Source organism: Cydia splendana, chromosome 23 (genome assembly GCF_910591565.1).
Source record: "Cydia splendana chromosome 23, ilCydSple1.2, whole genome shotgun sequence".
NCBI classification, from domain to species: Eukaryota; Metazoa; Arthropoda; class Insecta; order Lepidoptera; family Tortricidae; genus Cydia; species Cydia splendana.
This window is the reverse complement of record NC_085982.1, coordinates 12,413,036-12,440,340: the sequence shown is the minus strand read 5'-3', so window position 1 is coordinate 12,440,340 and position 27,305 is coordinate 12,413,036. Positions and strand designations below refer to the sequence as shown.

At 38.2% G+C, this 27,305-nt stretch overlaps 1 protein-coding gene across 1 annotated transcript; it reads right to left on the bottom strand.

The window, feature by feature from the left end:
* Positions 1 to 10,270: 10,270 nt before the first annotated feature.
* Positions 10,271 to 12,785, bottom strand: LOC134801754 (uncharacterized). Its single transcript, XM_063774350.1, has 3 exons — positions 12,691 to 12,785; positions 11,045 to 11,331; positions 10,271 to 10,344 (listed from the first exon to the last, which is right to left on the bottom strand). Exons 1-3 carry the CDS (start codon positions 12,783 to 12,785, stop codon positions 10,271 to 10,273), a joined length of 456 nt encoding a protein of 151 aa, XP_063630420.1.
* Positions 12,786 to 27,305: the final 14,520 nt, after the last annotated feature.

Sequence of the window (27,305 nt, the reverse complement as noted above, 5' to 3'; positions counted from 1 at the left end):
CAATTGAAAATTGTGCGTTTCCGTTTATAACGGCTATTGAATTAAATATTTTTAAGCGTACCTAAACAAAAATTTTAAATAATGAACGTCGGTATTTTAAAAGTAAAACTCCTTTATACCTTGACTTTAAATAAAATATTTTACTTATAACCTACATGGTTCGTATGAATTAGTGACATAATAAAAAAAAGCTATAACTCCCTAAGGAGTTATAGCTTTATTTTTCATAATCCATAACTCCCGAGGGAACAATATAGACCTTTGTCTTTCAGTACACTTGCATGAAATAAGGTATTTTTCGAGCAAGTGTGAAGAAAAAAAGTTGCATAAACACGATCACCACAGTCTGATGAGATCTATGCATCAAGTAACCTGCTGAGAAGATTCTTTAATTGCATCCTTATTTGGTAAGTCTCTAATTTTATTCCATTGGACATGTATGTTTAATGTCACACATGTCATCTTCTTTTAAATTGACAGCTTATTGCATTGGATTGGTAGTTTTAATTTAATTTAATTAGGGTTCCGTACCCCAAGGGTAAAAACGGGACCCTATTACTAAGACTCCACTGTCCGTCTGTCTGTCACCAGGCTGTGCTGTATAATGAACCGTGATAGCTTAGTTAGACAGTTGAAATTTTCACAGATGATGTATTTCTGATGCGGGTATGACAACAAATACTAAAAAGTACGGAACGGTGGGCGGTTTATTCAAATTTAGATGCAAAAGAGTTGTATTCCAACCAACCCTACGGCTTCTACATAATCGTACCCAGTGTTCCTCAGTACCAGATAATCGCCCAATAAAAGCTCAGTACTCATATAATGGTCACATTACCGACCATTATACAGCTATAGGTGCAACCTTTGCGTTTTGCCATGGTGGTGTAAATGGTAGTACTTATTGTCATTGAGCAACGATACGATATCTATGGGATTGCATGCCATCATGCGTATTGAAATGTATATTTTATTGTATTGTGTCATCTTTGGGCCGTGTGAACTGTGAAGGAAAGTAGAAGAAAATATCAAAATAAACTATTTATTTAACAGACCAATTTAAATATGCACCTGACATAAAACCGATACTTGAATTTATATTGTCATAATGTCAGCTATGGTAGGGGAGCCCAAGAGGGGATTTTTGTGTTTACTCGAGCGCGTCAGATTAAGATATGAATGATATCTTGCTACCCCGTGTAGTCTACCTTTACCCCTTTTACCCATCTATGATGAGCCCTTGGTTGGTGGGGGGTACAACAAATTGCTAAGCAGATTGTGGGTTTGGTCATATTAGTCCAAATTAACGCTATAATTATGCTATTACTAAATCTGATAATTATTTGCACGCATTTCCTTAATCTGACGGTTACAATGTAAAAATTAGGCGTCAAACTTGTGTTCGTCAGATTAAGAAAATGCCTACAAATAAGTATTATATTAAGTTATAGAAAAAATATAGCATTAACGTGGACAAAAATGACCAAACCCACAAACTGCTTTAACGATTTTCTAACCCTTTTTTTTTTTGATGACCCAGGGGGAATCCTTTATGGATCCCACTGGCCCGGGAGAAGCTCAGTGGGTATGTCCGACTTCCACGGACTAAACCCCCTGGGGTGTTCCGCCGCGCGCTTTGTTGGCGGGGTTACGGGAACTCGATTGTAGACCTCCGATACACGATTTTTTAACCCTCCACCAACCTCCCGAAATTTAAAAAAAAAATTGTAGACGCTTTCCGGCTCGATGGAAAAAAAAACAAACTTTATATAACTTTTTTTTCTTCTTATCATCTAATATTTCGATTCCAATAGGTCTGTATGACGCTCGAGTAAATCCCGATTTAGCATCGTGGGCTCCCCTACTACTAGCTGTCATTGGCGCCCGACTCCCTTGCACTAATTCTTGTACCGAAAATTCTGAGCGAATTGACCGCGCGAATGACAGCTAACTGATATGATTCTAATATGATTCAAATATCGGTTTAATGTCAGGTGCATGTTCGAATTGGCCTGTAAGTATAGTTAAGGTTAAGTTTTCTATAAAAAAGAAAAAAAAAAACATATTATAATAGCATCTACATAATACTTATTAGGCACCTAATGTGAATTTATAGGTTTTCACTACCTTACAGCGTAAGCTCTAGATTTCATCCTCGCAAATGTCGTATAAAAGCAACAATTAGCGCCACTTGCACCATCCCCACTAACCCTGGGTTAACCGGTTAGACCGCTAAACCAGTGTCAAATTGTACAGGTAACCATGGTAACCAGGTTTAACCGGTTAACCCCGGGTTAGTGAATTGTGCAAGTGGCCCTTAGTAATGTAAAAGATAGGTTTGAAAACCTTAAAGCATAAACTCTAGATTTCATCTTAAATGTCATATTTATAACAATGAACTCATCTAATGGGGGGGCTGTCAAAAAGCTGTCAGTCAAGAGTTAAAGTTCAGCTCGAGGACGCTACACATTCCTCGCCTGACTCACCTGGGAACGAACCTGCGACCTTACCTTACGAGTACCTTAGGCAAAAAGCTTTAACAAAAAATATGGTTGTCTGTAAAGTCGGTTTACGGACGATAATTTTGCGTGATAACGCCATAAGAAAACATTACCATTACATTACGTAACGTTACCATGGAGATTTGTCCACAACGTTACCATGGAGATCTGTCCACAACGTGACACTTTTTCGTGCATGCTACCGGTCTTCATCGATTTATAAGACGTTATCACGTCAAAACTTTAACAAAAAATAACCGCATATTTGTACGAACGGGTCTACCGTGATATAATTTCATTGTTTTTACCTTAAATTGGTGTGTTTATAATACTTTATAATGTGTATTAAATATTTTTTTATTTTATTGATGTGACTAGTATTGTAAGCGCTTTGATTTGACACTGTAAGGGTAACATTCCATTTCTGACCGCAGCTGCACTACTAGTACGACTACGAACGCGTCGGTGTTATTGTCAATTTCCATAGTAAAATGAATGGTAGTGCTGCTGTCGTTGGAAATGGACTGTCACCACACTGTCACATTAATGCTTATATAATATGCTGAAATAAATGAAATGAAATTAAAATCCTACGTTTCAGCTGGGTTGCACCAGCTGTGGTCACGGAAAGACTGACGTCCCAGGTATATTATTATACCATGGTCCCAGCAAAATGTCATCGGAGATCATGGTCTAATAAAACATGGTCTTCCATTCCCAGAGTGACACGGGCCTACGTCACAATAACATTGCCACTTTATTTCAACATAACATGTTACATGGGTACATTATACCTATGGTTAATAAGTTAAAATATTTCTTTATAGTTTTATAATTTTCATTTATATGTATTTTAGCTTAAATTTTACAATAACACGTCATTTTTAATTACTCGTTAGCAATATCTTCCGATTCACGAAAGAAATTTCAGACTTTCGGGTAATTCTGTTTATACTACTGGCAACACAGGATAGCGCTGTGCACATTTGACAATTCGGATCTAGATAACTTCATGCCCTGACCGTCATCCTTGTCGAACGCGTGTTAATTGTTATTTCCTTCTCGCTCAGTGTCAGCAGTCGCAGTGTTTTCCAAACTTTTCACGTCGTAAGCTTGGTAATTAATGTGTAACTGTGAATTAGTTTTTAAAACGTTTGTCTTGTATAGATAAATAAAGTTTAATTTAATACATTAGATTTGTTTTATTTTACTATGTTTCTACATGAATAACTTAAAATGAATGCCGTTAAAATAATTTTCACCGTTGGTTAAAATTCTCCCACATTTCAAAGTTTGAGAACCTGTAAACAGCATGATGACGTAGGCGCGTGTCAGTTAGGTCATACGCGAATCTCGGAATGGAGTACCAGGCGGAGTATATTATTATACCATGATCGGAGATATAAGTAAATAACACTGAACTACCCGACTTTAGTTTATAAAAATGTTCGGGGTAGACAAAGAAATTGCCACTACCCGATAATGTTTATTGTCCACGGCGCGACACACAACACTCACAATATCCATGCAAAATGTAAAAACCGGCCAAGTGCGAGTCGGACTCGCGCACGAAGGATTTCGTACCATTACGCAAAAAACGGCAAAAAATGACGTTTGTTGTATGAGAGTCCCACTTAAATATTGATTATATTCTATTTTTAGTATTTGTTGTTATAGCGGCAACATAGCAGGAGATCTAAGGTCCCGTTTTCTAAGGGGACCTTGCATTTTGGAGACAAAGCAAACCGCTTGGAACAGGTGTTCCTGGGGGTGACCTGAGCTGATTAAGCCCGGTTGCCAAGAGGTTCCCCCCAGCAGGTGGGCAGGGGAGGGGGGGAAAAAGTGCCTCCGGCGCGCCTCACTCTAAGCTTTATATCTGCATACATCTCGCAACTATATCAAGTTTGGTGTCTTTTTCGTGTAATTCGAGGATGAAGAATTCATTTCTGTGACTAAATTTTCACTCACCCATACAAAAAATTCGAGAAATTCAAAATTCAAAAAAAAATCTTTTAATTTCACTTTTCGAAAATCCTCTACAAAATTTATACTATGAGGATTTGCTCTAGAAAAAAAATACCTGTGAATAGCCCAGTTATCCTACTACACAGAATAGTAAACTTGTCAAACATTTTTTTTCATAACTCTGTTAAAAAAAATGTTTTGTGTCGCACGGCGTACCTGCATTGTAAGAGCGGTATGCAACGTTTAGGATTTTTAAGTATGTTTAGATGATTTCTGATAAGTTGTTATTCTTCTGGTGGTAGATTACATTAATAAATTACTTCTGGACGTGATATATATACAAATATAAATTAAATATATAAATAAAGATGTTGGGAAAACTTTCGCTAATAGAGTTAAGTATTATAAATGTGATAAAATTAACATAGGAGATGTTTGACAAAAAATGCGGGTTAAAATAAGATATATATTGTTCGTAATTGCCATTACATGCCCATGGGACTGTGCATTTTAGGTTTTTTTTAACGCAGTTGCACCTCCCTGCGCATTTTGTTTTGCAGCGGCAACGAATAAGCTCTAAACAAGCAGCAGCCGCCGCAGGTAGGCTTGTCCACATGGGCTCCGAATAACCATGTTGTTTGGACCAGCCCCAGTCAACAGGGCATGGTGGCTGTTGCTGAGGGGCTATAATCTGTCCCCAAACATAGACCAAATCCTACACCGGAACATGCGACACAACTGAAAACCGCCGTGTCGCCGAAATGTCAACCTGGTTGACAAGGTGCAGAAAACCCTAGAGGAAAAGCAAACCGCTCTATGTGCGTTCCTTGATGTTGAAGGTGCTTTCGACAATACACCCACAGAGACCATACTCAATGGTATGAAATCAAAGGGAGTAGACGAAAGATGGGTACATAGCATGCTCTCGAACAGAGTAGCCACTCTGACCATCAATACTATATATAGAGCATGAATTTTATACCACTAAAGGGTGCCTACAAGGAGGCGTTTTATCCCCACTATTATGGACCCTAGCGGTGGACCAACTTCTTGTAATCATGTCAGGCCAAGACTTTGATACACAAGGATATGCCGACGACCTTGTAGTCATCGTCAAAGGCCCTTGCCTCAACACAATATCCAACCTAATGCAAGGAGCTCTAAACACAATATTCAAATGGTGTAGAGAAAATGACTTGTCCATTAATCCGAGCAAGACTGTAATAGCCATTTAACCATTCACAAGGAAATGGAAGCTCGATAAACTCACAAAACCAAGACTTAATGGACAAATAATACCGTTCTCGGCAGAGGTCAAGTATCTAGGGGTCACCTTCGACCAAAAGTTAACTTGGAACCCTCACCTGAGAAACATTATACAAAAAGCGAAAATGGCCATGTGGTCATGCTGTCGAATGGCAGGAGCAAGATGGGGCTTAAGACCCAAATTGCTATGTGGTTATACACAGCGGTAGTGACACCAATTGTCACCTACGCCTCCGCAGTCTGGTGTAACAAAACCAGCCAAAAGACAGCAATAGACACTCTAAACAGCCTGCAACGCACGGCTTGTTTAACAGTAACAGGCGCCTACTCCTCGACACCGGGAGCGGCCCTAGATGCACTGCTGGACATCATACCACTCCACTTGCAGGTGCAAAAGGAGGCCAAGCAGTGCGTCTACAGAATATGCACGCTAAACAGGCCAAAATGGCGCTCTCAGGCATTAACCGATCTAAAGGCCTGGGTTTTTGCGAATAGAACTCTTAGCATACCCACTGATGACACGCACACCGAATGTCATCTCACCAAACTGTACACAGTAGAAATACCTCTTAGAGACAAATGGATCCACAACCAAATGTACGTCGAAAAGGGAAGCCACATCTGGTATACAGATGGTTCCAAGAAAGGCAATGATGTAGGATGTGGGATCTATGGTGAGAGATCCAAGCTCAGAGCGCTAGCTAGCATGGGCACACTGGCCTCAATCTTGCAGGCAGAAGTCTTCGCCATCAACAAATGTGCGGAGATCAATCTGGATAGAAACCTAAGACACCAGCATTTCTACATCAACTCAGACAGCCAGGCTGCTCCGCTGGCACTAGAATCCCTTCAGTCAAACTCAAAACTAGTCCAGAACTGTAAAACAAACCTAAATGCACTGGCTTACTCCAACAAAGTTACACTTAGATGGGTACCAGGGCACTCCGACATTAACGGAAACGAAGAAGCGGGCGAACTTGCTAGAAAGGGCGCAGACACACCCCTGGTCGGCCCAGAACCGTTCTGTGGAAGCACAAAACGAGATGCATATTCTCTGCTCAGCAACTTAGAAAAAACGAGAGCAATCGATTGGTGGAAGTTCGTTAAAGGACAAGAACACTCGAAAGCTCTGATCAAAGGGTTCAACAGCAAAACTGCTAAGGAGCTTTTAGGACTCAAAAGGCACAAAACCTGCGCGGTGACCAGAATACTGACTGGACACTGTAAGTTGAACAAACATATGTTTCAAATTGGCAAGAAACAAGATGCGACATGCAGGTTCTGTCAGGAGTCAGAGGAGACTGCAATGCACATTCTCTGTTCTTGTGGACCACTAATGTCAAAAAAAAGTACCTACATAGAGCGACACGTAGTGCAACCCTATAAGGTACAAAACATTACGGCCCAAAGAATCTGGAACTTTCTGGATGCAAAGGGCATTAGTAATGAACTTAAAGGGCCGTCACAATAGATCAATGCTGGTCAATGCATCACTCAAAGGCCCACAACACCACAATAATAATAATAATGTCCCGCGGGGGCAGCTTGTGGCGAGCTGACGGTGAGTGGCGACACCGCGGACCCCTATTCCAGAGGGCCCTGTCACCTGGCCCTCGCCTCTGTGCTTGCCTTGATTGGCCGGCCAGAATGGAGTCGCAAGAGAGGGACCTATGCTCCAGGTTGGAAGTGTAAAATGTCATAACGCCGGCGGCCTGCTGAACGGATTACCGGGATCTGGCTACCGCAGACTCACATCTCGACAACCTCACAGCCACTCCAAAGTGTTGCCCTGTTGTCGCATTGTGCGTGCGGCCATTGCGGGGCCCACTCAAGGAGTTGGCGAGTCACCACCTGTCATTTACAATTTTGAGACTGGCAGGTGTCTGCTAGGCTCTCCCATAGCCCATTATCCAGTCCATCCAACTTTCAAATCTATAGCCCATGACCTTAGTTCCCATCGCAGCACAAAAGTGCTGCACTGCAATAGTCTTTGCACCTGGCGGGGACCATCTCCGGATGTATCACATTGTGCGTTCGGGGATAGTATCCACCACATGTATCCCTTGCTTTTAGATTAAAGTGCCTTAAAGGGCCTCTGCGCTGTTGGCTTCGGCCCCACGTACGCCTCCTAAAGGTCCGGGACCCCGTGGTCCCGAGATATGGAAAAGACATACAAATAATAATGTTAATTTTATCACATTTATAATACTTAACTCTGTTGGCGAAGGTTTTCCCAACATCTATATTTATATATTTAATTTATATTTGTATATATATCACGTCCAGAAGTAATTTATTAATGCAATCTACAACCAGAAGAATAACAACTTATCAGAAATCATCTAAACATACTTAAAAATCCTAAACGCTGCATACCGTTCTTACAATGCAGGTACGCCGCGCGACACAAAACATTTTTTTAACAGAGTTATGAAAAAAAATGTTGGGCAAGTTTACTATTCTGTATAGTAGGATAACTGGGCTATTCACAAGTATTTTTTTTCTAGTGCAAATCCTCATAGTTTAAATTTTTTAGAGGATTTACGAAAAAAAAAATTAAAAGATTTTTTTTGAATTTTGAATTTCTCGAATTTTTTGTATGGGTGAGTGAAAATTTAGTCACAGAAATGAATTCTTCATCCTCGAATTACACGAAAATGACACCAAACTTGATATAGTTGCGAGATGTATGCAGATATAAAGCTTAGAGTGAGGCGCGCCGGAGGCACTTTTTCCCCCCCTCCCCTGCCCACCTGCTGGGGGGAACCTCTTGGCAACCGGGCTTAATCAGCTCAGATCACCCCCAGGAACACCTGTTCCAAGCGGTTTGCTTTGTCTCCAAAATGCAAGGTGGTGGACCTTAGATCTCCTGCTAACAGAAATACATCATCTGTGAAAATTTCAACTGCCTAGCTATCATGGTTCATGAGTTACAGCCTGGTGACAGGCTGACGGCTAGCGGAGTCTTAGTAATATGGTCCCGTTTTTACCCTTTGGGTACGGAATCCTAAAAAGATGATAACACTGCATTTAATTAATATTTATTTCTAAACAGTGATGTAGTTGTATTTTATAATTGTTGATCATTAATTATTGTTAACCTTTTTTCGGTAACTGACGTGCTCCTGCAATAATATATTACACAACGAAGGCCGCAAAAATATCTGACACGATCTTATTTGTAGAGCAATAAGAGCGTGTCACATAGTTTTGCGGCCTTCGAAGAGTAACATATTTTTGCAGGTGACTGTACTAAGTGCCCTAATAGTGCCGTTTGCTAAAGAAGTATTTGATTTATATACCTATAAGACAATTCTCAAGAATTGTTAGGAATCCACCAAAAATAAACGTAATGTGTTGCTCTGAAAACAAAGTTTTTATTTAACCAAATGTTTACATTTTGAAACTTAACTTATTTAGCCTTAAACACACTAAAAACATACCTGAAAACAAAGAAACGACATTTAAAGTCTATTAATTGAAATTAAAATCTTTTTTTAATTGAAATCTCATTTCTTTATATACCTATATGAAGACAATACATTTAATTTCGTTCCACATTTGAAAGTAGGAGGCTCGTTGAAGAGGAGTGTACAGGTTCCTGACGGGTTACGCGCATGTAACCTTTCGCGTTGCAGGCGTCCATACGTTACGGTGACCGCTTAGGCTGCCGTATGCATGTTTGCCACCATCGTGGTATAAAAAGTCATTCGTGGTATAGAAACAAACTTACGCACTGATACGGACGTTTTCTCACACGCATACTTCCGCTATGACCTATGCCTAGGTTGATACCTAGGCAATCTACGTGAATAACTACTTATTACATCAACACCTCATAAATATCCTCATATGTGCCATTCTCAACCAAAAGGGTACTTATTGTCGCTTGTCAATAAGGTGATATTTCCATAAAGATTGAATTTGAAATCAACTTTATCGACAACCGACAATGCGGTACCTTTTAGTTGAAAACGTCACATGGAGTATCATTGTAACGGGTGTGTAATGTTTAACATAATTATGAAAAAACTATCATACATTTGTTATAACGCCATTTGATATATTATTGTATGTTATAATGTAATTTTTACTATACGTTTCCTTTATTATATAGTGATTTCATCTAAACTTTCATTGATATAATGCCTAATGTAATATAATTTTCAAATAGTATATAGACAGAATACAGAATACAGAATACAGATCTTTATTGGTAAAAGCAGATTTTACAGGTCACATTTTATACATATTTACAAAAAATATATGTTAGTAGGTACACACATATAATATGTTCTTTAATTAAATTAATTATTACATAACATTTTTTTAAACAAAAACATTTATTTACTTATTACGTTTAACATTAATACAATTTTAATTATGGTGCAGTAGTCAACGACCTCATCGAATATTTATAAATTCGTCAATGCTGTAGAATGCTTTTTCTATAAGCAGCAGTTTAAGTTTAGTTTTAAATACTTGGTCACTATTTAAGTTAAGTATATCTGAGGGTAACGAATTGTAAATAGTTGGTCCTATGACGCTGAGTAACCGTCGTGATTTGGCGAGTCGGCGCCTCGGGGCAAGTAGCCGGGGACGTCGCTCACTACTAGAACGGTTATAGTTCTGTATGTTTTGCCTAACGTACACACACGCGGCCAGTATGTATACACAGGGTAGGGTAAGGATTTTATGTTTCTTAAACAACTGTTGTGCCGGATGGTCCACCGGCTTTCCATCAATTACACGAATCGCGCGTTTTTGCATTTTGAACGCCCTGTCCCTATCAGCAGCAGTGGCCCACAGTTCCACTCCCTGAACTAAAATCGAGTGAAAGTAACCATAGTAAGCCATCTTTAGGTTCTCGATTGATAAACTGCCGGCTAACCGGGACAGAGCATAACATGCTGAGGCCAGTCTGTCACAAGTCATTGAAATATGAGACGCCCACGTCAGCCCAGAGTCGATCATGAATCCCAAGTACTTAGCAGTATCAACTTGTGGTATTATTGTGTCATTTAGTACTATATTAAGTTTATTTTTTATTGAATTTCTTAGCTGAAAATGTATGATATTGGTCTTTTCAAGATTAAGTGACATGCCATTAGAAGTGAACCATTTTTCAACTAGTTTTATTACATTACTAAGGTTAGATTTTAAGTTAACAAAACTGTCGGCATTTACAATTATGCAAGTGTCGTCTGCAAATAAAACATATTCTACGTCTGGACAGGCTGTTGTTATGTCATTTGCGAGTATTAAAAATAGATTGTTTCCAGCGACAGATCCTTGAGGGACGGCGCTGTTACCAGTTGACTCAAGGTCGGATTTAGAGTTTAGCACGTAGGTGCGTTGCTTCCTGTTTTCTAGGAAGGAAGAAATCGTTTTATGAAATGATCCTGTGACACCGTACTTAAACAATTTCTTAAGAAGAAGAGAGTGGTCAATAGTCTCGAAGGCGCGCGACAAGTCGCAGAAGATGGCGGCGACCTGTCGCGAGTCTTCCAGGTGCCCTAACACTCTCCCCACCACGTCCCGCACGGCATCTGATGTCGAGCGACCAGGCTGGTACGCATATTGCTGGCTATTTAATAATCTGTTAGATGTAAAATGATGCATTAATCTATTACTAAGTAGTCGCTCAAATATTTTTGAGATGATAGGAACGAGTGATATTGGTCTATAAGACTTAGGTAGACATAATTCGCCCTTGCCTTTGTATATAGGTTGAACTTTAATTAATTTTAAAATGTTAGGATAGATACCCGCACTGACGCATTCGTTAAATAATGAAAGGAATAGTGATAAGGCTAATGGAGACAAACAATCTATAATATGCGTAGACATATCATGAATATCTTTTGAGGTTTTTCTTTTAATTTTTTTACAGGTTGAAATCATTTCACTTAAGGTGAATGGAGTAAAAATAAGTTGTGGGGGAGATTCATCTAAATAATTTGATAGGTATTGAAGCGCAGTGGGGATGCAAGGTTTCGCGTTGTTTACGTTAGCTCCAACATAGTACCTGTTTAGTAGTGCAGCGGCCGAGGCGGCACGTGCGCTCGCGCAGTCCCCCGCCGACTTGCTAACAAGAATATCGATCGCACGGTTACTATTTTTATTATTTCTACACGTTTCCGCTGATATCACTTTCCATATATTGCGGCACATATTATCACTACTTTTAGAAATTTGGTCGTTTATATAGCTTCTTCTACAGTTTTTTAATAATGCCCAGTATGAGGGTTCCGCCTTTATAAGCTCAGACAGCGACTCAGCGTCATCAGGGTTTCGGGAAAGATTGATCTTCAATTTACTAATGTATTTGCGTTTAGTTCTTATGAGGTCAGTGACCCACACATCGTTTGATACTTTTGCAGGGTGATATTTAATTGGAAAATATACATCAAAATAATGTTTTACGGTATTTATTACAGATTCCATTCTTGCATTTGGACAGTTAGATTTTTTTAAGATTGAGAGCCAGTCGTACATATCTAGGCTACGAGAAAATTCTTGATTTTTACAATGTGAAAAATGTCTTTTTAATATGTGAGAATTCAATGTCCCTTCCTTAATTATTTTAACACTAATTTTAACAGATAAATGGTCAGATAAATTCATGTCATTAGAGTGCATATGAGTTATGTCAGACTTAACTATATTAGAGTAAACGTGGTCAATACACGTTTTCGAGGTACTCGTTATCCTCGTTGGTACGTTGTTGAGGCTCTTAAATCCACACAATTTAATAGTATCATATAAATTATTAGTATTGCTGCAATTTGATAATAAATCAATATTTATGTCACCCAAAATCATTACTTTACTATTTTTAATAGCAGTTAAATTTAATAATTCATTAAGTTTAGATAAATATAAGTTTATGTCACCATTGGGTGGTCTATAAATACATACTACGATTAGGTCAAGGCCGATACACTCGATGGCGCACACTTCAAACTGCATTTCGACGGAGAGATCAGTCACTTCTTTGCGTTCCATTGTCAAGATGTCGGCAGCAGCGTACATGCAGACCCCGCCACCCATCCGTGATGGTCGGCAGTAGTGTGCCCGTAGCTGGTAATTCAGTATATTTACAGAGGTTATCTGACTCGATTTGAGCCAATGTTCAGATAGACACAATACGTCGATGTTATGCTGGAGTTGGAGTTCACTTTCCAGTTTGCCGGTTTTGTTGGCCAATCTATTTATGTTTAAGTGTAGTATATTCACCAGTCTATTGTTAGAGTCCGCTTTGGCCGGTGGAGTGGTCGGTCTCGTTTTCGAGTTGAGCGATTGTATGTTTTGATGACATAGTACAAACCGCGACGAGTTGCTGTTTTTATCAGTGGCTCGAGGAGGCGATCCCGGTGGGGCTGCCGGCGGCGGGGGGGCGGCGGTGCCTGCTTGTCGATCTATCGGCCGGTCGCTCGATGGAAGTGAGTCGGTGGTTGCGGCGGCGGGGGGGAGCGCGCCCGGCGCGCCCGGCGCTAGCTCGAAACCACTCGCTTACCTCCGTCCCAGATGGCCAGATGTTAGGAGACATAATTTCATCAAACTTACTGGATGGAACGGTTATCGCGAACGACGCATAATGTTCGTGTTTAAGACGTAACTTTTCTACTGTGCAGTTTGTGTAACCTGTTTTTTTAGCAATATAGGATCGGATGGCCTCAGCGGTCGTATCGCTTTTGAAGAAACAGGCATGAATTTTCTTGCCACGCTCTATAGTCTGTATGTCGGTGTCTATTGGGCCAGTCCCAGTAATGGGGATTCGTCTTGGTACAATTGGTTTCGACTGCATGCGGCCTCTTTTGTAGGACACTTTACAAAAATCATTTTCTGTGGCATTAATGGTATTAGGCAAACCTTCATTCGCCTCGTCGGCTTCCGATTCCAGGGAGTCTGGAGTCGTAGTCACAGGGGTTGATATCGCTGGCGCTAACGGCTCCTCGGGTCTTGGTTCGTTCGAGTCCTGTCGGCTTACCTCGGGGGTGATCGTACCACCGGACGTTTGTGATCCGCCTGCGCTTTTGGCGCTTGATTTCTTCGCAGCGGTCGCGGCAGCTTTTAACCGCGCTTGACGCAGTGGGCGCTGCAGCGCTGTTGGGGCTGGTGATATTGTACGGGTGTTGATAGACTTACGACTGGTCGCTGAGGTACCCTCCGAGTTCATTTTGAGCAGTTCGATCACTTCTGTTTGTTTGTTGATTTTTTCATTTTGCTCGCTAATTTTCTTCTCCAGCGCACTTAGTTTATTTGTCATTGTGGTGACTAATTGTTGAAGCTCGTGTATGGCACTTTCGAGCCCCTTTTGCGCCATTTAGGTAATTTTAACGATTAAATTTTGTGGACGTGATGTGACGTGTGGCTGTGACGTCGCGCGTGACATGTTTTATAATGACATTTGTTATATTATATTTTTGTATAACGTAATACTTCATACAATTTTATCATGTATAAATACATATATCGTATAAAAAATTTTGACATATTTCATTTACTGATAACGTAAAGTTTTACATACTTTTTATAACTAGTACGCAGGCCTACTGCTTTTGCTAGCTATTTTACTCCAGGGTGGTCGCAGTTCTAACCTAACCTAACCTATTTTTTCACGGATTTCGTTCTGCGGGGACCGCAGTTCAAACCTAACCTAAACCACTTTTTTGATAGAATATTTTATTCTACGGAGGGTCAAAGTTCTAACCTAACCTAACCCTCCTTTTGTTAGGTAGTTATTCGTTTGTGCGGAGTCGCAGTTCCAACCTAACCTAACCCATTTATGTCATGCAACTATTATGCTACATAAATAATTATGTGATGTCACTTGTTATAACAAATAATATGCTTTAGAGTATGTAATAAATATGGCAATGTGTATTAGACGAAGTGTAAATATACCTTATGACCATTATACCAATAATAACATTATGTATATCGTTAATTAGGTATTACGGTAGTATGCCATTTATTACGTTATTCAAAATAACGATATATCAAACTATAATATATGAAAAGTAATTATAACAAATGTAATGCACCCCATTGTAACAGCGTAACCCGTAGCACTTAGTGGCAATGAATGTGTTAATAATGGCGTAAGCGCCATCGAAAATAAGGTCCCTTTTCATAGATAACGTCACATATGCATTCGTGCTCATATCATTACAATTAACAATTAGTATCAATTGTTGAAGGTGTTAGCTCATCAATCAATACGAGCGAAGCCGCGGGCAAAGTCAGTATAACAAATAGCCATTGTTAATTAGACTTCGACAAATTGTGTAACAATGGATTAGTTAGCCTTCATCTAACAAAAGTATATACAGTCAGCAGCAGAAGTTGCTAAGCGGGCCTGGTGTTCAAAATGATCTCGACGCGACTTTATTGTCAAGAGAATAAGAGCGTTTCAAGGTAATTTTGAACACCTCGCCCGCTTAGCAACTTCTGCTGCTGACTGTACATAACCTCATACGAATATTTTAAAGTTAGAAATATTTAAACAATTATAGTACATTACGATACAAGTGCGAAAAGTAAGATGGTGATAAATTGAAACACCACATCGTAACAGTACATATGGCCCTTTAAATTTTCGACATAGGCACGTATTTTGCTAATTACCGCACAAGGGCGGTAAAGTGCCATATGTACTGTAAACTTTATTGAACGCCTGCTAACCTAACGGGTAGTGACCCTGCCTACGAAGCAGGAGGTCCTGGGCTCGAATCCCGGTCAGGGCACTTATTTGTGTTTTCATCACGATTGTTTGTTCCGGAGTTATGGATGTTATGTATGTTCATTTATATTCTGGGTTCGAATCCCGGTAAGGGCATTAATTTGTGTGACGAGCACAGATATTTGTTCCTGAGTCATGGATGTTTTCTATGTATTTAAGTATTTGTATATTATATATCGTTGTCTGAGTACCCACAACACAAGCTTTCTTGAGCTTACCGTGGTACCGTAAAACGGGGTGAGTAGGTTTCGCGGGGGGAGTTGGATTGCGAATCCAGAATTTCATTTTTGAGTAGCTACTTTAATTTTTGGGCTTAGGTTGCTCTCAAAGTAATTTGATTATATTTTTAGACATATTTTTTCTTCTTTTCGCAACACTAAGCTGCCAAATCATACAATTTTGAAACACAAATTCACTGTTAAAGTTGATGCTCGAAATCGGCGGATTTTTAGTTCAATTTAACTTTGTTTTTAAGTGATGTTTACCAAAGTAAGTGTTCATCCACCTTTCGGATATCGTTTATATACTTACATGGCTTATTGGAAACAGAAAAACTTAAGTTATATTTTCTTTATTTATAATGGTTTTAACATAGAAAACGATCCAACCGCATTTGAGGATTGTTACGGGGAGAGTAGGGTCGTACTGAGGGGTGAGTTGGCTCGACAACGGGGACAGTTGGGTCATGAATGTGGAGAGAGAATGAATGGGGAGAGTTGGTGTTACGAACGGGGTGTACCGGTTTGATAGAGGGGGGAGTTGGTGTTCGTAGTTCAGGGTTGTCGATTTACATAAGTAGTCAAAAGTGTCTTACATTATGATAAAATGGTAAATATTATTAAAAAAAATATTGATGTAGCGAAGGATAAATTGCAAATTAAATAAATATGTTATATTAAAATTTGCATTTTATTTATTTCATACAGTAATTATGGAAGTCGGTAGTTGATATTTGACCATGATTAAATGTCAATGTGCAATGTGCTGTGCTGATCATGCATTTGCATACCTAAATACGACACTACGTCGAAAGACATCCCTTCTGACAACGCAGTGTCATGCTAGTCATGTGTATGCACACAAAATTGTGACACTACGGCGATAGACGTTTCTGTCTGTCGACGTGTCATAATGTGTCATGCAGGTCATAAATTTCATATTAATGTTTTTGATGGGATTCACCTTACTAATTCCATGTAGATCAAAATATATTTTTTAAATTGATCTAATAAACTATTTATACGTCATAAAAATAAGGGTCACTACTTACAGAAAACATTAAACCGGTTTAAGTAGGAGCATAAATAAAACATAATTTTGCTACATTCATAAAAAATTATCTTGACAAGTCGAGCTATTGTCTTGATCCGAAAGTGTCAACCCTAACAATTTTTCCATCTCACCCCATTGCTAAGCCTTACAACCCCAACTACGGGGTGAGCTAGCTTTGCCTGCTATTATGAATTTTTCATTGAAACTATGCAATGAAGCAACAAACTATCATTGACAAACTAAAATTCATACCTCCGGAAAACTTTTTTTGTATATAAATCAATGTGCCACATATAAAAATAAACTTTTATCCAGGTTTGAACTTCGATTTCGAGCCAACTCACCCCGTTTTACGGTACTTAGTCAATTTGTGTAAGAATATCCCTATAATATTTATTTTATATTTATAACTAAGTATGTATTTATCTAAGTATTCTATTGTAGGTATGTCTATTTGTCTATCGATCTGTGTAAGACTGTCCCCAAATATTTATTTGTTCCTATAAAATTAAATTATGTTATCGTGAATGTTAAAATCAGTGTTGTAGTACACAATAAGGAGGCAAAGTATTTTATCTACACACATATCATAAACTCTCTATGATGCCTTCAAAGTCCGTAAATAATGGCCCACATTACGATAAACTGTTTTGTTACAGCAAATTTCTTATCTGTGAAAATGTGGTAATAGCTTCATTACTATATCAAAATCGATTTGGTAATGAAATTCGAATTTCGAACATCTCTGAAAAAAAAAGCAATTTGATTTGACCCCTATTCTAATATCAGTCGAGATGACGTTTTATTCGAAATCAAATGTCAATTGCATACAATATTGACAAATCTCGCTTGTAAGTTGGTATCGGACGATATGGTAATCGACCCCGACTCTAGTTTGTCTCTGAATTAAAAAAAACTACGGATGCGTGACGTATGCCATTTGACGTACAGTTTATCTTTTAATTAGTTTGTAGTAAAAAATAATTTGTTTTGTTGTTTTTAAAGTAACTAAGTATAACAAAAGTTTCGTGTAAAATGTGCGATAAAGATATTTCGGAGACGCCATCTCATATCCGCGAGTTCCGCCAGAGAGGAAAGTGCCCCAATGTCGGTTGTAATATGAGGTTAGTGAATATATCATAGAAAGTTTATAATATGTGTGTAGATAAAGCAGTGTATGTAACTGTACATAATGAGGCATTAAAACACTCGTGTGATACTATTATGAAACTCATTTCATTCGTTTCATAAACCCACACTCGTATTTTAATGCCTTTCATTATGTAGCAGTCACATAAACTACTATTAAACTTCATGTTTCAATATTACGTGAAACATTCTGGTCATATAGATAATTTATGTCACTTTATGTATGTTACATACAGGGCTACCATTTACGTACATATGTATTAATGTAAGTAACGACTATTGTATACAATTAATCTTGAACATTGTCACAACATGATCTAACAGGTTATATCAACGGCAGCAATCAGACATGCCTTGTCAACATTGTCATCTAGTTTCATAGATCACTAATACTAGATTACTTAGAGCAGCGGTCGGCAACCTTTTTTTGCGTAGTTTTAGTAGCGTAGTTAACGATGAGTAAGTTGATGCGGGCCGCACTTTGTTAATATTTATGACTTTATCAGACATTGTCGTTTCTCAATATTACATAGCCAGAGAGGCTCGCAGGCCGCAAGTGACAGTTTCACGAGTCGCATGCGGCCCGCGGGCCGCAGGTTGCCGACCGCCGACTTAGAGGATCACAACCCCCGGTGTTTTATTTATTTATTTAAACTTTATTGCATAAAATACAAATAAAATGTACAAATGGTGGACTTAATGCCTAAAAAGGCATTCTCTACCAGTCAACCATAGGGCTAAACAGAGATGTAATAATAATGGTGCAAGAAGAAAAGAGAAAAGAAAGAAAGAAAGAAGGAAAGAATTCATATAGCGTGACGAACGTTTGCGTTTAGTCTCATTTTGTATGGGATTTTGATCAGCGCGCCAAGCGGGACGTTTTGGAAACTCAAAATCCCGTGCAAAATGAGACAAGAGTCCCCAGCAAGCTCGGTTCTCCGTACAAATGTAGTATCGCTCTCATTTTAAAACGACTAGCTAGATTTTGCTCTGAAACTTTGTACTTACAATAGGCTAAGGCAGCGGTCGGCAACCTTTTAGCAGCCAAGGGCCACATAGTACTTAACGTTACTTATTTTCGTGGTTATAGCCCAGTGTTGACGTGCGACATTACTGCCAATGACATTGCTAATGCAAATGTCAAATCGTGTTTTAAGTTTTAGGTAGCAATGCAACAGGCAGCGATGTTTGAGCATTAGAAATAAGGTAAACAATCTTGATGTGTCTTTTAACTAAAAAACACATTTTAAAAATAAGTTACGGCAAATATGTAACAATTATGAATCTAATATGATCATTTATATTCTTCTACTTTCATAAGTAATAGTTACTGATTTTTAAAAAGCATTTTTCAATTAAAAGACATGTCAAGATCGCTTACCTTCTTCCAAGTTCTTTCTAATGCTAAAAAAAACGAACTTTTCGATATCTTTATAAGACACAATAATGCAATTTTATTGCATTATTCTAAACTGTATATAGAATAGAATATGTTTATTGCTCACATATTGATCTTACTCTACATCTACAAGTACAATAACGTTACAACATGTTACCCTACAAGGGCATTGCAAATCCACGTGCATATAAAATATGTATACACATAAGAAAGGTACACTATAATTTATCTATTTATCTATTTCTACGCCTATTAAATATAACAAAATTATTATTTTATTATCTTTGAATTATACTTTGTATAATTACATATAAAATGCAGGGTATCATGATCGCGTTTTTATCACCAGTCATGTCATGCGTCACTTTCGCACTTACATACTTGTTAGAACGTGTCACCACGCTGACAAATGATAAAGAGCCGGCCATCTTAGCTAGGGTTTCTGCTCGGGAATTCTCGAAGCGAGAAATCTCGAGAAATATGCTCTTTGTCGAGACGGGAAAAAAAATCTCAATGCCTCGAGAACTCGAGAAATAAATCTCTTGTGATAAGTAACAAGAAACACGCGTATAAAGACGTGATGTGTATATACTGTGTGTGTATATACACTATATATACATATAGCGTATTTCATTAAGCAGTTAAATAAATGTAAACAATGTTATTTTACATTTTAAGGTACCTACCTAAAACATTTATTAGTTAACCAACCAAATAAAGAACTGCTTTGATCCATTTCACTTTTAAACTACTACCCTTAAATGACTAAATAATTTTGTCTCATAATCTCATTTTAGGTTTATTAGGTAGGTACTATAATTCGTTTTTTTTGCATTAGAAAAAAGGTCAACAAACTTGACGTGTCTTTTTATTGAAAAACGCTTTAAAAATGTAGAAACTGTTACTTATGAAAGCAAAATTATATAAATGATCGTATTTATATGATTTATAATTGTTACATATTTGCCGTGACTTATTTTTAAAAAGTGTTTTTCATTAAAAATACACGTCAAGATCGCTTATCTTCTTTCTAACGCTAAAAAACGAATTATTACAAAACTAAATTACTATTGATAAATCAAATCATCCCGATATACCTATTCCTATTAGAAAAATAGCACAATATTAGCAGGTTCATTGTTACGTTGAGTACGTATTCGTATTACCTACTTAGAAAAACTTGAAAATTCTTTTCTTACCTTATAAAATACCATATTGTGGTTTATTTACATTTTGTTAAATACCTAAAGAAATACACTACCTATAGCATATCAAATCGCCGGCGCGTACGCCTGCACAGTGCACACCTATAGTTTTTTTTATGTAGAATTTTGATTATTAAGTGCAACTTTTGGTAGCTAAAATTTGCCGTTTGTTTGATTATTGATCTTACCTACGACTCCTATGAGTCTGATTTGTAATAAAGCAAAACAAATTAAATAACAAGGTGTTTTATAAACTTTCAAAATTTCTCGAGATACTCGAGAAATCCTGGTCGAGAATTCCCGTGCTTCGAGTAATAAAAAAGGTCGAGAAACCAGAAACCCTAATCTTAGCCCTTCTGATTATTTTTATAACTCAGTACCTACTTATATAAATCTTTTAGTATTAGTATTATTTAGAATTAGTTAAATATTGATTATGTTAGTTTAGCTTTTATTTAGTTATTCTTGTTTCATTTCATTCTATTCTCCTATTCCTATTGTATCGTGTTCTATAAAACAGTGGATTGGTTAATTCTGACACTGAATTTTTATTTCTATTACAATATTTGTATGAAGCAACACTCGGTCATTAAAGAAGTGTAACAAAAGTATCCATTACAATAAAAAGTACAGTCGGCAATCGATTGGTTCCACTGAATACAGTTCAAGGTGCATTAATTAGAGTGTATCTTCTTTGTTTCGTAATAAATGTGGGTGATTATACTAATGAACTCAGGAAATGGTTCAGCTTTTAGGCAATTCAATATGGCGGGTGCAACTTTAGACAAAAGACGACTTGACTGTAATAGAAAGGTCAAGTCAAGAGAGTTAACGAAATTTAAAATGGCGGTCATTTTTATGGTTCAGTACCGTACCAAAAGGGTAAGAACGGGACCCTATTATTAAGATTCCGCTGTCCGTCTGTCCGTCTGTCTGTCCGTCTGTCCGTCTGTCCGTCTGTCCGTCTGTCCGTCTGTCCGTCTGTCCGTCTGTCCGTCTGTCCGTCTGTCCGTCTGTCCGTCTGTCCGTCTGTCCGTCTGTCCGTCTGTCCGTCTGTCCGTCTGTCCGTCTGTCCGTCTGTCCGTCTGTCCGTCTGTCCGTCTGTCCGTCTGTCCGTCTGTCCGTCTGTCCGTCTGTCCGTCTGTCCGTCTGTCCGTCTGTCCGTCTGTCCGTCTGTCCGTCTGTCCGTCTGTCCGTCTGTCCGTCTGTCCGTCTGTCCGTCTGTCCATCTGTCCGTCTGTCCGTCTGTCCGTCTGTCCGTCTGTCCGTCTGTCCGTCTGTCCGTCTGTCCGTCTGTCCGTCTGTCCGTCTGTCCGTCTGTCCGTCTGTCCGTCTGTCCGTCTGTCCGTCTGTCCGTCTGTCCGTCAGTCTGTCACCAGGCTGTAACTCAAGAACCGTGATAGCTAGACAGTTGAAATTTTCACAGATGGTGTATTTCTATTGCCGCTATAACAACAAATACTAAACCCAAAATACAAAATAAATATCTAAGTGGGGCTCCCATACAACAAACGTGATTTTTTTGTCGTTTTTTGCGTAATGGTACGGAACCTTTCGTGCGCAAGTCCGACTCGCACTTGGCCGTTTTTTGACAACTTTGACTACGAATTCATATTATTCATATTCGGATCCTCAGATATCAATTTTCATCACGATTAGAACAGATTTGCCGTCGGATGTACCGTTTCCGATCTACAAGCAAATTACTGAATAAGAGCAAACATGTATGCGAACCTCCTGGGATTGCGCAAACTCGGATTACACGCATTTAGGACCAAATGAAGGTATTAAAACTATTTCCAGCTTGCTGGGAAATAATTTTTCGAAAAAAATCTAATTTGATTGGCGTATTACTTTGACAGCCGAAATAGATTTTTATTTTTAGTGAAAAGATTCATTCGGCTACAAATATAATGACCACCAAAAAATACTTTGGTACCCTAAATAAAAAAATCATGCTTACCAAAAAAAATTACTGAACACCAAAAAAATAAGGCCTAAAAATACAAAAGTACCACCACTTTAATTACGACTGCACTTCAAATTGTATTCAAATACCAAATATATTGAATGATCACCAAAAATCATTAATGATCACCAAATCTTGAAGACCAAATTAATGCGATATTTTCACCTAAATAAACCACTATGATTACCAAAAAATTTATACATATTACCAAATAAAGTAAACTGATGCCAAAATTACTAGCCCCTCCCGCTCAACCCCCCGTAGCCCGCACCGCATACCTACCTAACCTAATCTACTTTTCTAGTAGCATTTCGTTATGCTACTAGAAAAGTAAGTTAAACTGCTATCAGTTAAGTGGGTTAGGTTAGGTTAGCACTGCGACCCTTACAGAAACGAAATGGTACTAGAAAAGTAGGTTAGGTTAAGTTTCAACTGCTACCCATACAGATACGAAACGCTACTAGAAAAGTGGGTTAGGTTAGGTTTGAACTGCGACCCTTACAGAAAAGAAATGCTACTAGAAAAGTGGGTTAGGTTAGGTTTGAACTGCGACCCATACAGAAACGAAATGCTACTAGAAAAGTGGGTTAGGTTAGGTTTGAACTGCGACCCTTGCAGAAAAGAAATGCTACTAGAAAAGTGGGTTAGGTTAGGTTTGAACTGTGACCCTTACAGAAACAAAATGCTACTAGAAAAGTGGGTTAGGTTAGGTTAGAACTGCGACTGTTACAGAAATAAAATGCTACTAGAAAAAGGTGACGAAGTGGATTAATTAATTTAATAGGATAACGATATATTAAATGATTGCACATTTTTAATTAAAATGTGGTTACAATTTTGTGATCATTTACTATTTTTGCGTTTACAATGATTATTTTGGAGCCATTTGCTTTAATAGGATAGCAAGATTTAAAAATTTGGTTATCATTTTACATTAAAATGGAGTTCTAATTTTGGTGGTCATTTACTATTTTTGGGTTTACAATGATTATTTTGGTGTCATTTTCTTTAATAGGATAGCAAGATGTAAAAATTTGGTTATCATTTCACATTAAAATGGGGATTGAAATTTGGTAATCATTGACTATTTTTGGGTTAATAATGATTATTTTGGTGTCATTTCCTTTAAAAGGATAGTAAAATGTAATAAAATTGGTAATCATTTCACATTAAAATGGTGTTATAATTTTGGTGATCATTCATGATTTTAGGGTGGTAAAATAGATTTTTTTGGTATTAAATTTTATTAAATCTGGTGATCAGTTAAATAGCAGCCAAAAGATTCTAGTTCAAGATAAGATAAAGATAATTCATTATTCAAGTAGGCATATTACAATGCGCTTATGAACGTCAAATAAAGCTACACCAGCTCCAACCCTCCACCTCTGCCTCGAGAAGATTTAAATCCCCCCTCAATTGGAGGAGGGTATCCCAATATGGAACTGGCAACAAACTCGGCGGGACACATCTTTTAAAAACATTACGTCTTATAATCGTTCGTTGGTGGAAAGACACATAATATCCAGCATACTCGTATTTACTCATTAAAATCCGTTAATCCGTCTTTCTCTGAAGTAAATTACTTTTTATCAGATAATATTTAATATTTCAAGAAGTCTTAAAAAATCCAATATTTGGTAGCGTTTGTACATTCCATAACATGATTTAAGAGCCCATCAACGTGCACACTAGCGCCACTTCTAAATTATCGTGATTATTTAAATTTAACGAAAGATATTTCACTTTCAGACTAGTTTTGTTTTATTTGGAGGCATAGATTGACGAATCCAGCAACATAAAAACTAGTTTGATGTATTCAAAAGGTACTTAAATACAAAATACAGTACGTAGCGGACCCCTTTTTTAAAATATCTTTCGTTAAATGTAAATAATCACGATTATTTGGCAGTGGCGCTAGTGTGCACGTTGATGGGCTCTTAAATAAATATTGACTCCGATGTATAGTCAGACCGTGAAAAGTCTGCAGCGGATTTGATAGCCCACGCAGTGCAAGTGTCATTTTAAACGTCAAACTTCTATGAAATTATGACGTATGAATAACACTTACACTGCGTGGGCTATCAAACCCGCTGCTGACTTTTATTGGTGCGACATATGGCTAGTATGTTTTATATCTTGCATTATCGCTTTATAATTTCTACTATCATACTTACTGACACTATTAATTTATAGACAATAAAACAGTTTTATGTCTCTATCAACGATCAATAAATAAATGCAATAATGTAACATTCATTGACCAATTGTATTCCTTATTGCAACGTAGTAAGAACTACCTATAGTCCGTTAATGTTGATGTAATGATGTTAGTGCTTAGAAAATTGCTACAATATGAGTGTGTACTGTAAATGGGTGAAGTATGCTTGAGTGAAGGCAAACGGATGTAGGATTCACACCGTGTGACATTGTTAACTATGTAGGCAACGAAGGTGTAAATAATAATATAGAAGGACCAAGTCCTGCAGTGGTAGAGGCCGGATATGAACCGGCGTGATCAGCTTTCTGTCTGGATCTGTCGAGAGCATACCCATTTGTGGAGCATACCTTTGTGACTATGACAATCATGTGGGTATGTTACTAGTTTTTACGAAAGCGACTGCCATCTGACCTTCCAGCCCAGAGGGTAAACTAGACCTTATTGGGATTAGTCTAGCAATGTACAAATTGCAGAACATTCCCAAAAAGCGGAAACATTCTCGAGAATGTTCTCAGAACATTCTGCAACATGGAAATTTATTGATCCGCCATCTTGGATTTTTTCCAAAAAAAATTTTTTGTCGTAGGAATCTAGAGGCCTCCATCTCCCGCCATGCCAAATCTCAGCGCGCTCGGACCAACTTGAAAAAAAAAAAAAAGTCGGCCATTTTGTTTTTTTTTAATGCAGTTTGTTTTGTCTCGGGGCTCTCTACGACATTTGGTCGAGCACCCCCCACCTATCACGCACCGTTTAAAAGTTGCCATACAAATTAGAAGTGGCCAGTTTTCCCGCAATTGTAGCATTTTATCAAAAAAAAATTTTTCATAGGTATCTAGGGGACCCCGAGATTCCGTGACCAAAATTTCAGCGCGCTAGGACAAACTTGAAAAAATAAAAGTCAGCCATATTGAAAAAAACATGGCGCGTCAAAAACTGCCAGGGTCCCTCTATGACATTTGGTCGAGCACCCCCCACCTAGGTCTGACCGTTTGGCCGGGCCGTCATACATTTTTCTGACCGGAAGCGGTAGACCAAAAGTCGGAATTTTCTGGGGGCAAGGATACTACACCTAAACTATCGTGAATATTCATGGTATAAACTACGATAAATAAATAAATTCTCGTTCTCGAGAACATTCTCAGAAGTTACCGAGAAATTCTCATGTGGAAAGTTTCGCAACTTTGGAAAGTTCTCGTGCGTGCATTGCTAGATTAGTCCGGTTTCCTCACGATGTTTTCGTTTACCGAAAAGCGACTGGCAAATATCAAATGCTATTTCGTATATAAGTTCCGAAAACATTGGTATACGAGCCGGGGTTTCAACCCGCGATTGAAAGTCGCACGCTCTTGCCGCTAGGCCACCAGCGCTCTCCGCGCTCTTTATGTATTGTTTACATACATACATACCTAATACGCATGAACACATCTCTTATATTGAACACTGAACAGTCAGTCAGCTGACTTAGAACTGCAAGTGTAGAGTATAGACAAGAATGCGGTCGATGGCTCTGTCGAGAGCATGCCCATTTGTGTAGACCTTTGTGGCAATCAAGTTATCATAGTGTATAAGTGTACTTATCCGCGCATTACATTACTATATAATAAACATCAGATAGAATATCTCTATGCTAGCTTTCAAAAACTTTTTTGTATGAGTTAAGGTACATCTCACCCGTGAACATAATAACATAAACGGACATTAAAGCTAGGCCACCAAACGAAGGAAAAACGGGGGAAATAATAAGTGTATCAGAGTATCGGCGCGATTCGGGAAATGAATTAGAGATTCACTAGATATGAAATAGTAAAGATATGTGTCGTTCCACGGCAAAAGGTACCTTATGGCGCCGCAATAATATTATTGCGGCGCTATGCGACGTAAGCGCCAGCCGCCATAAGATACCTTTTGACGTGGAACGTCACATAGGTCTTTACTACTTTATATCTAGTGAATCTCTAATTCATTTCCCGTATCGCGCCGTATTTTGGCATAATTGTAGAGAATGGTGTATTAAACAACATACTGAAAGTACCGGACGGTGGGAGTGAAGCTAACGGGTAGGGTTTAAAGGTCCCTTTTTATCGTTTTGCGTAAATCATTCGTAAACGGTAGCCCATAGCAAAAAATAGTCACATACGCAAGTAATCTGCTTCAAATCACCCCCACCCTCCGGTACTTTTAGTAAGTTGTTTTTCAAAAAAAACATTTTTGGAATGTTTATTTGTACTTATAATAAAGGATACTGGAGCCCGTTTAAGCTAACTCTGCACCGTGTTTGATAGCGTAGTAGAGTGTGGAAGTATTATTTTAAACGTCATAATTTCATAGAAATAATATAAAACGCATTTTTTGATATGAACTATGAAAACCCCCTCACCCTTCTAAGAAAAAATAAAATATGTTCGACTCCCCTCCCTCCCTAAATCGTCTTACGTAATAAATGAATGGCTTCTTAATTGAAACATCAGCGAGCATTGTTTCCATAATAGTTTGATTCGCAAGATTGCGTGCGTACTGTTTCATTACGACTGTGGCGACATGATGAGAATATTATTTTAGTGTCAGTAGTCAGTAACAATAACAATGAAACATGTCAATTAATTAATTGGGTGA

Bases quoted from the DNA above. Each gene is read 5' to 3' on its own strand.
- LOC134801754 (XM_063774350.1), bottom strand. From the start codon at position 12,785: ATGGGTGGCGGGGTCTGCATGTACGCTGCTGCCGACATCTTGACAATG. The intron at 11,332-12,690 runs GTGCGCCATCGA...TACATCTAACAG, and splicing joins GTCGAAATGCAGTTTGAAGT to ATTATTAAATAGCCAGCAAT. The intron at 10,345-11,044 runs GTAACAGCGCCG...TAACCGTTCTAG, and splicing joins ATCCGACCTTGAGTCAACTG to TAGTGAGCGACGTCCCCGGC.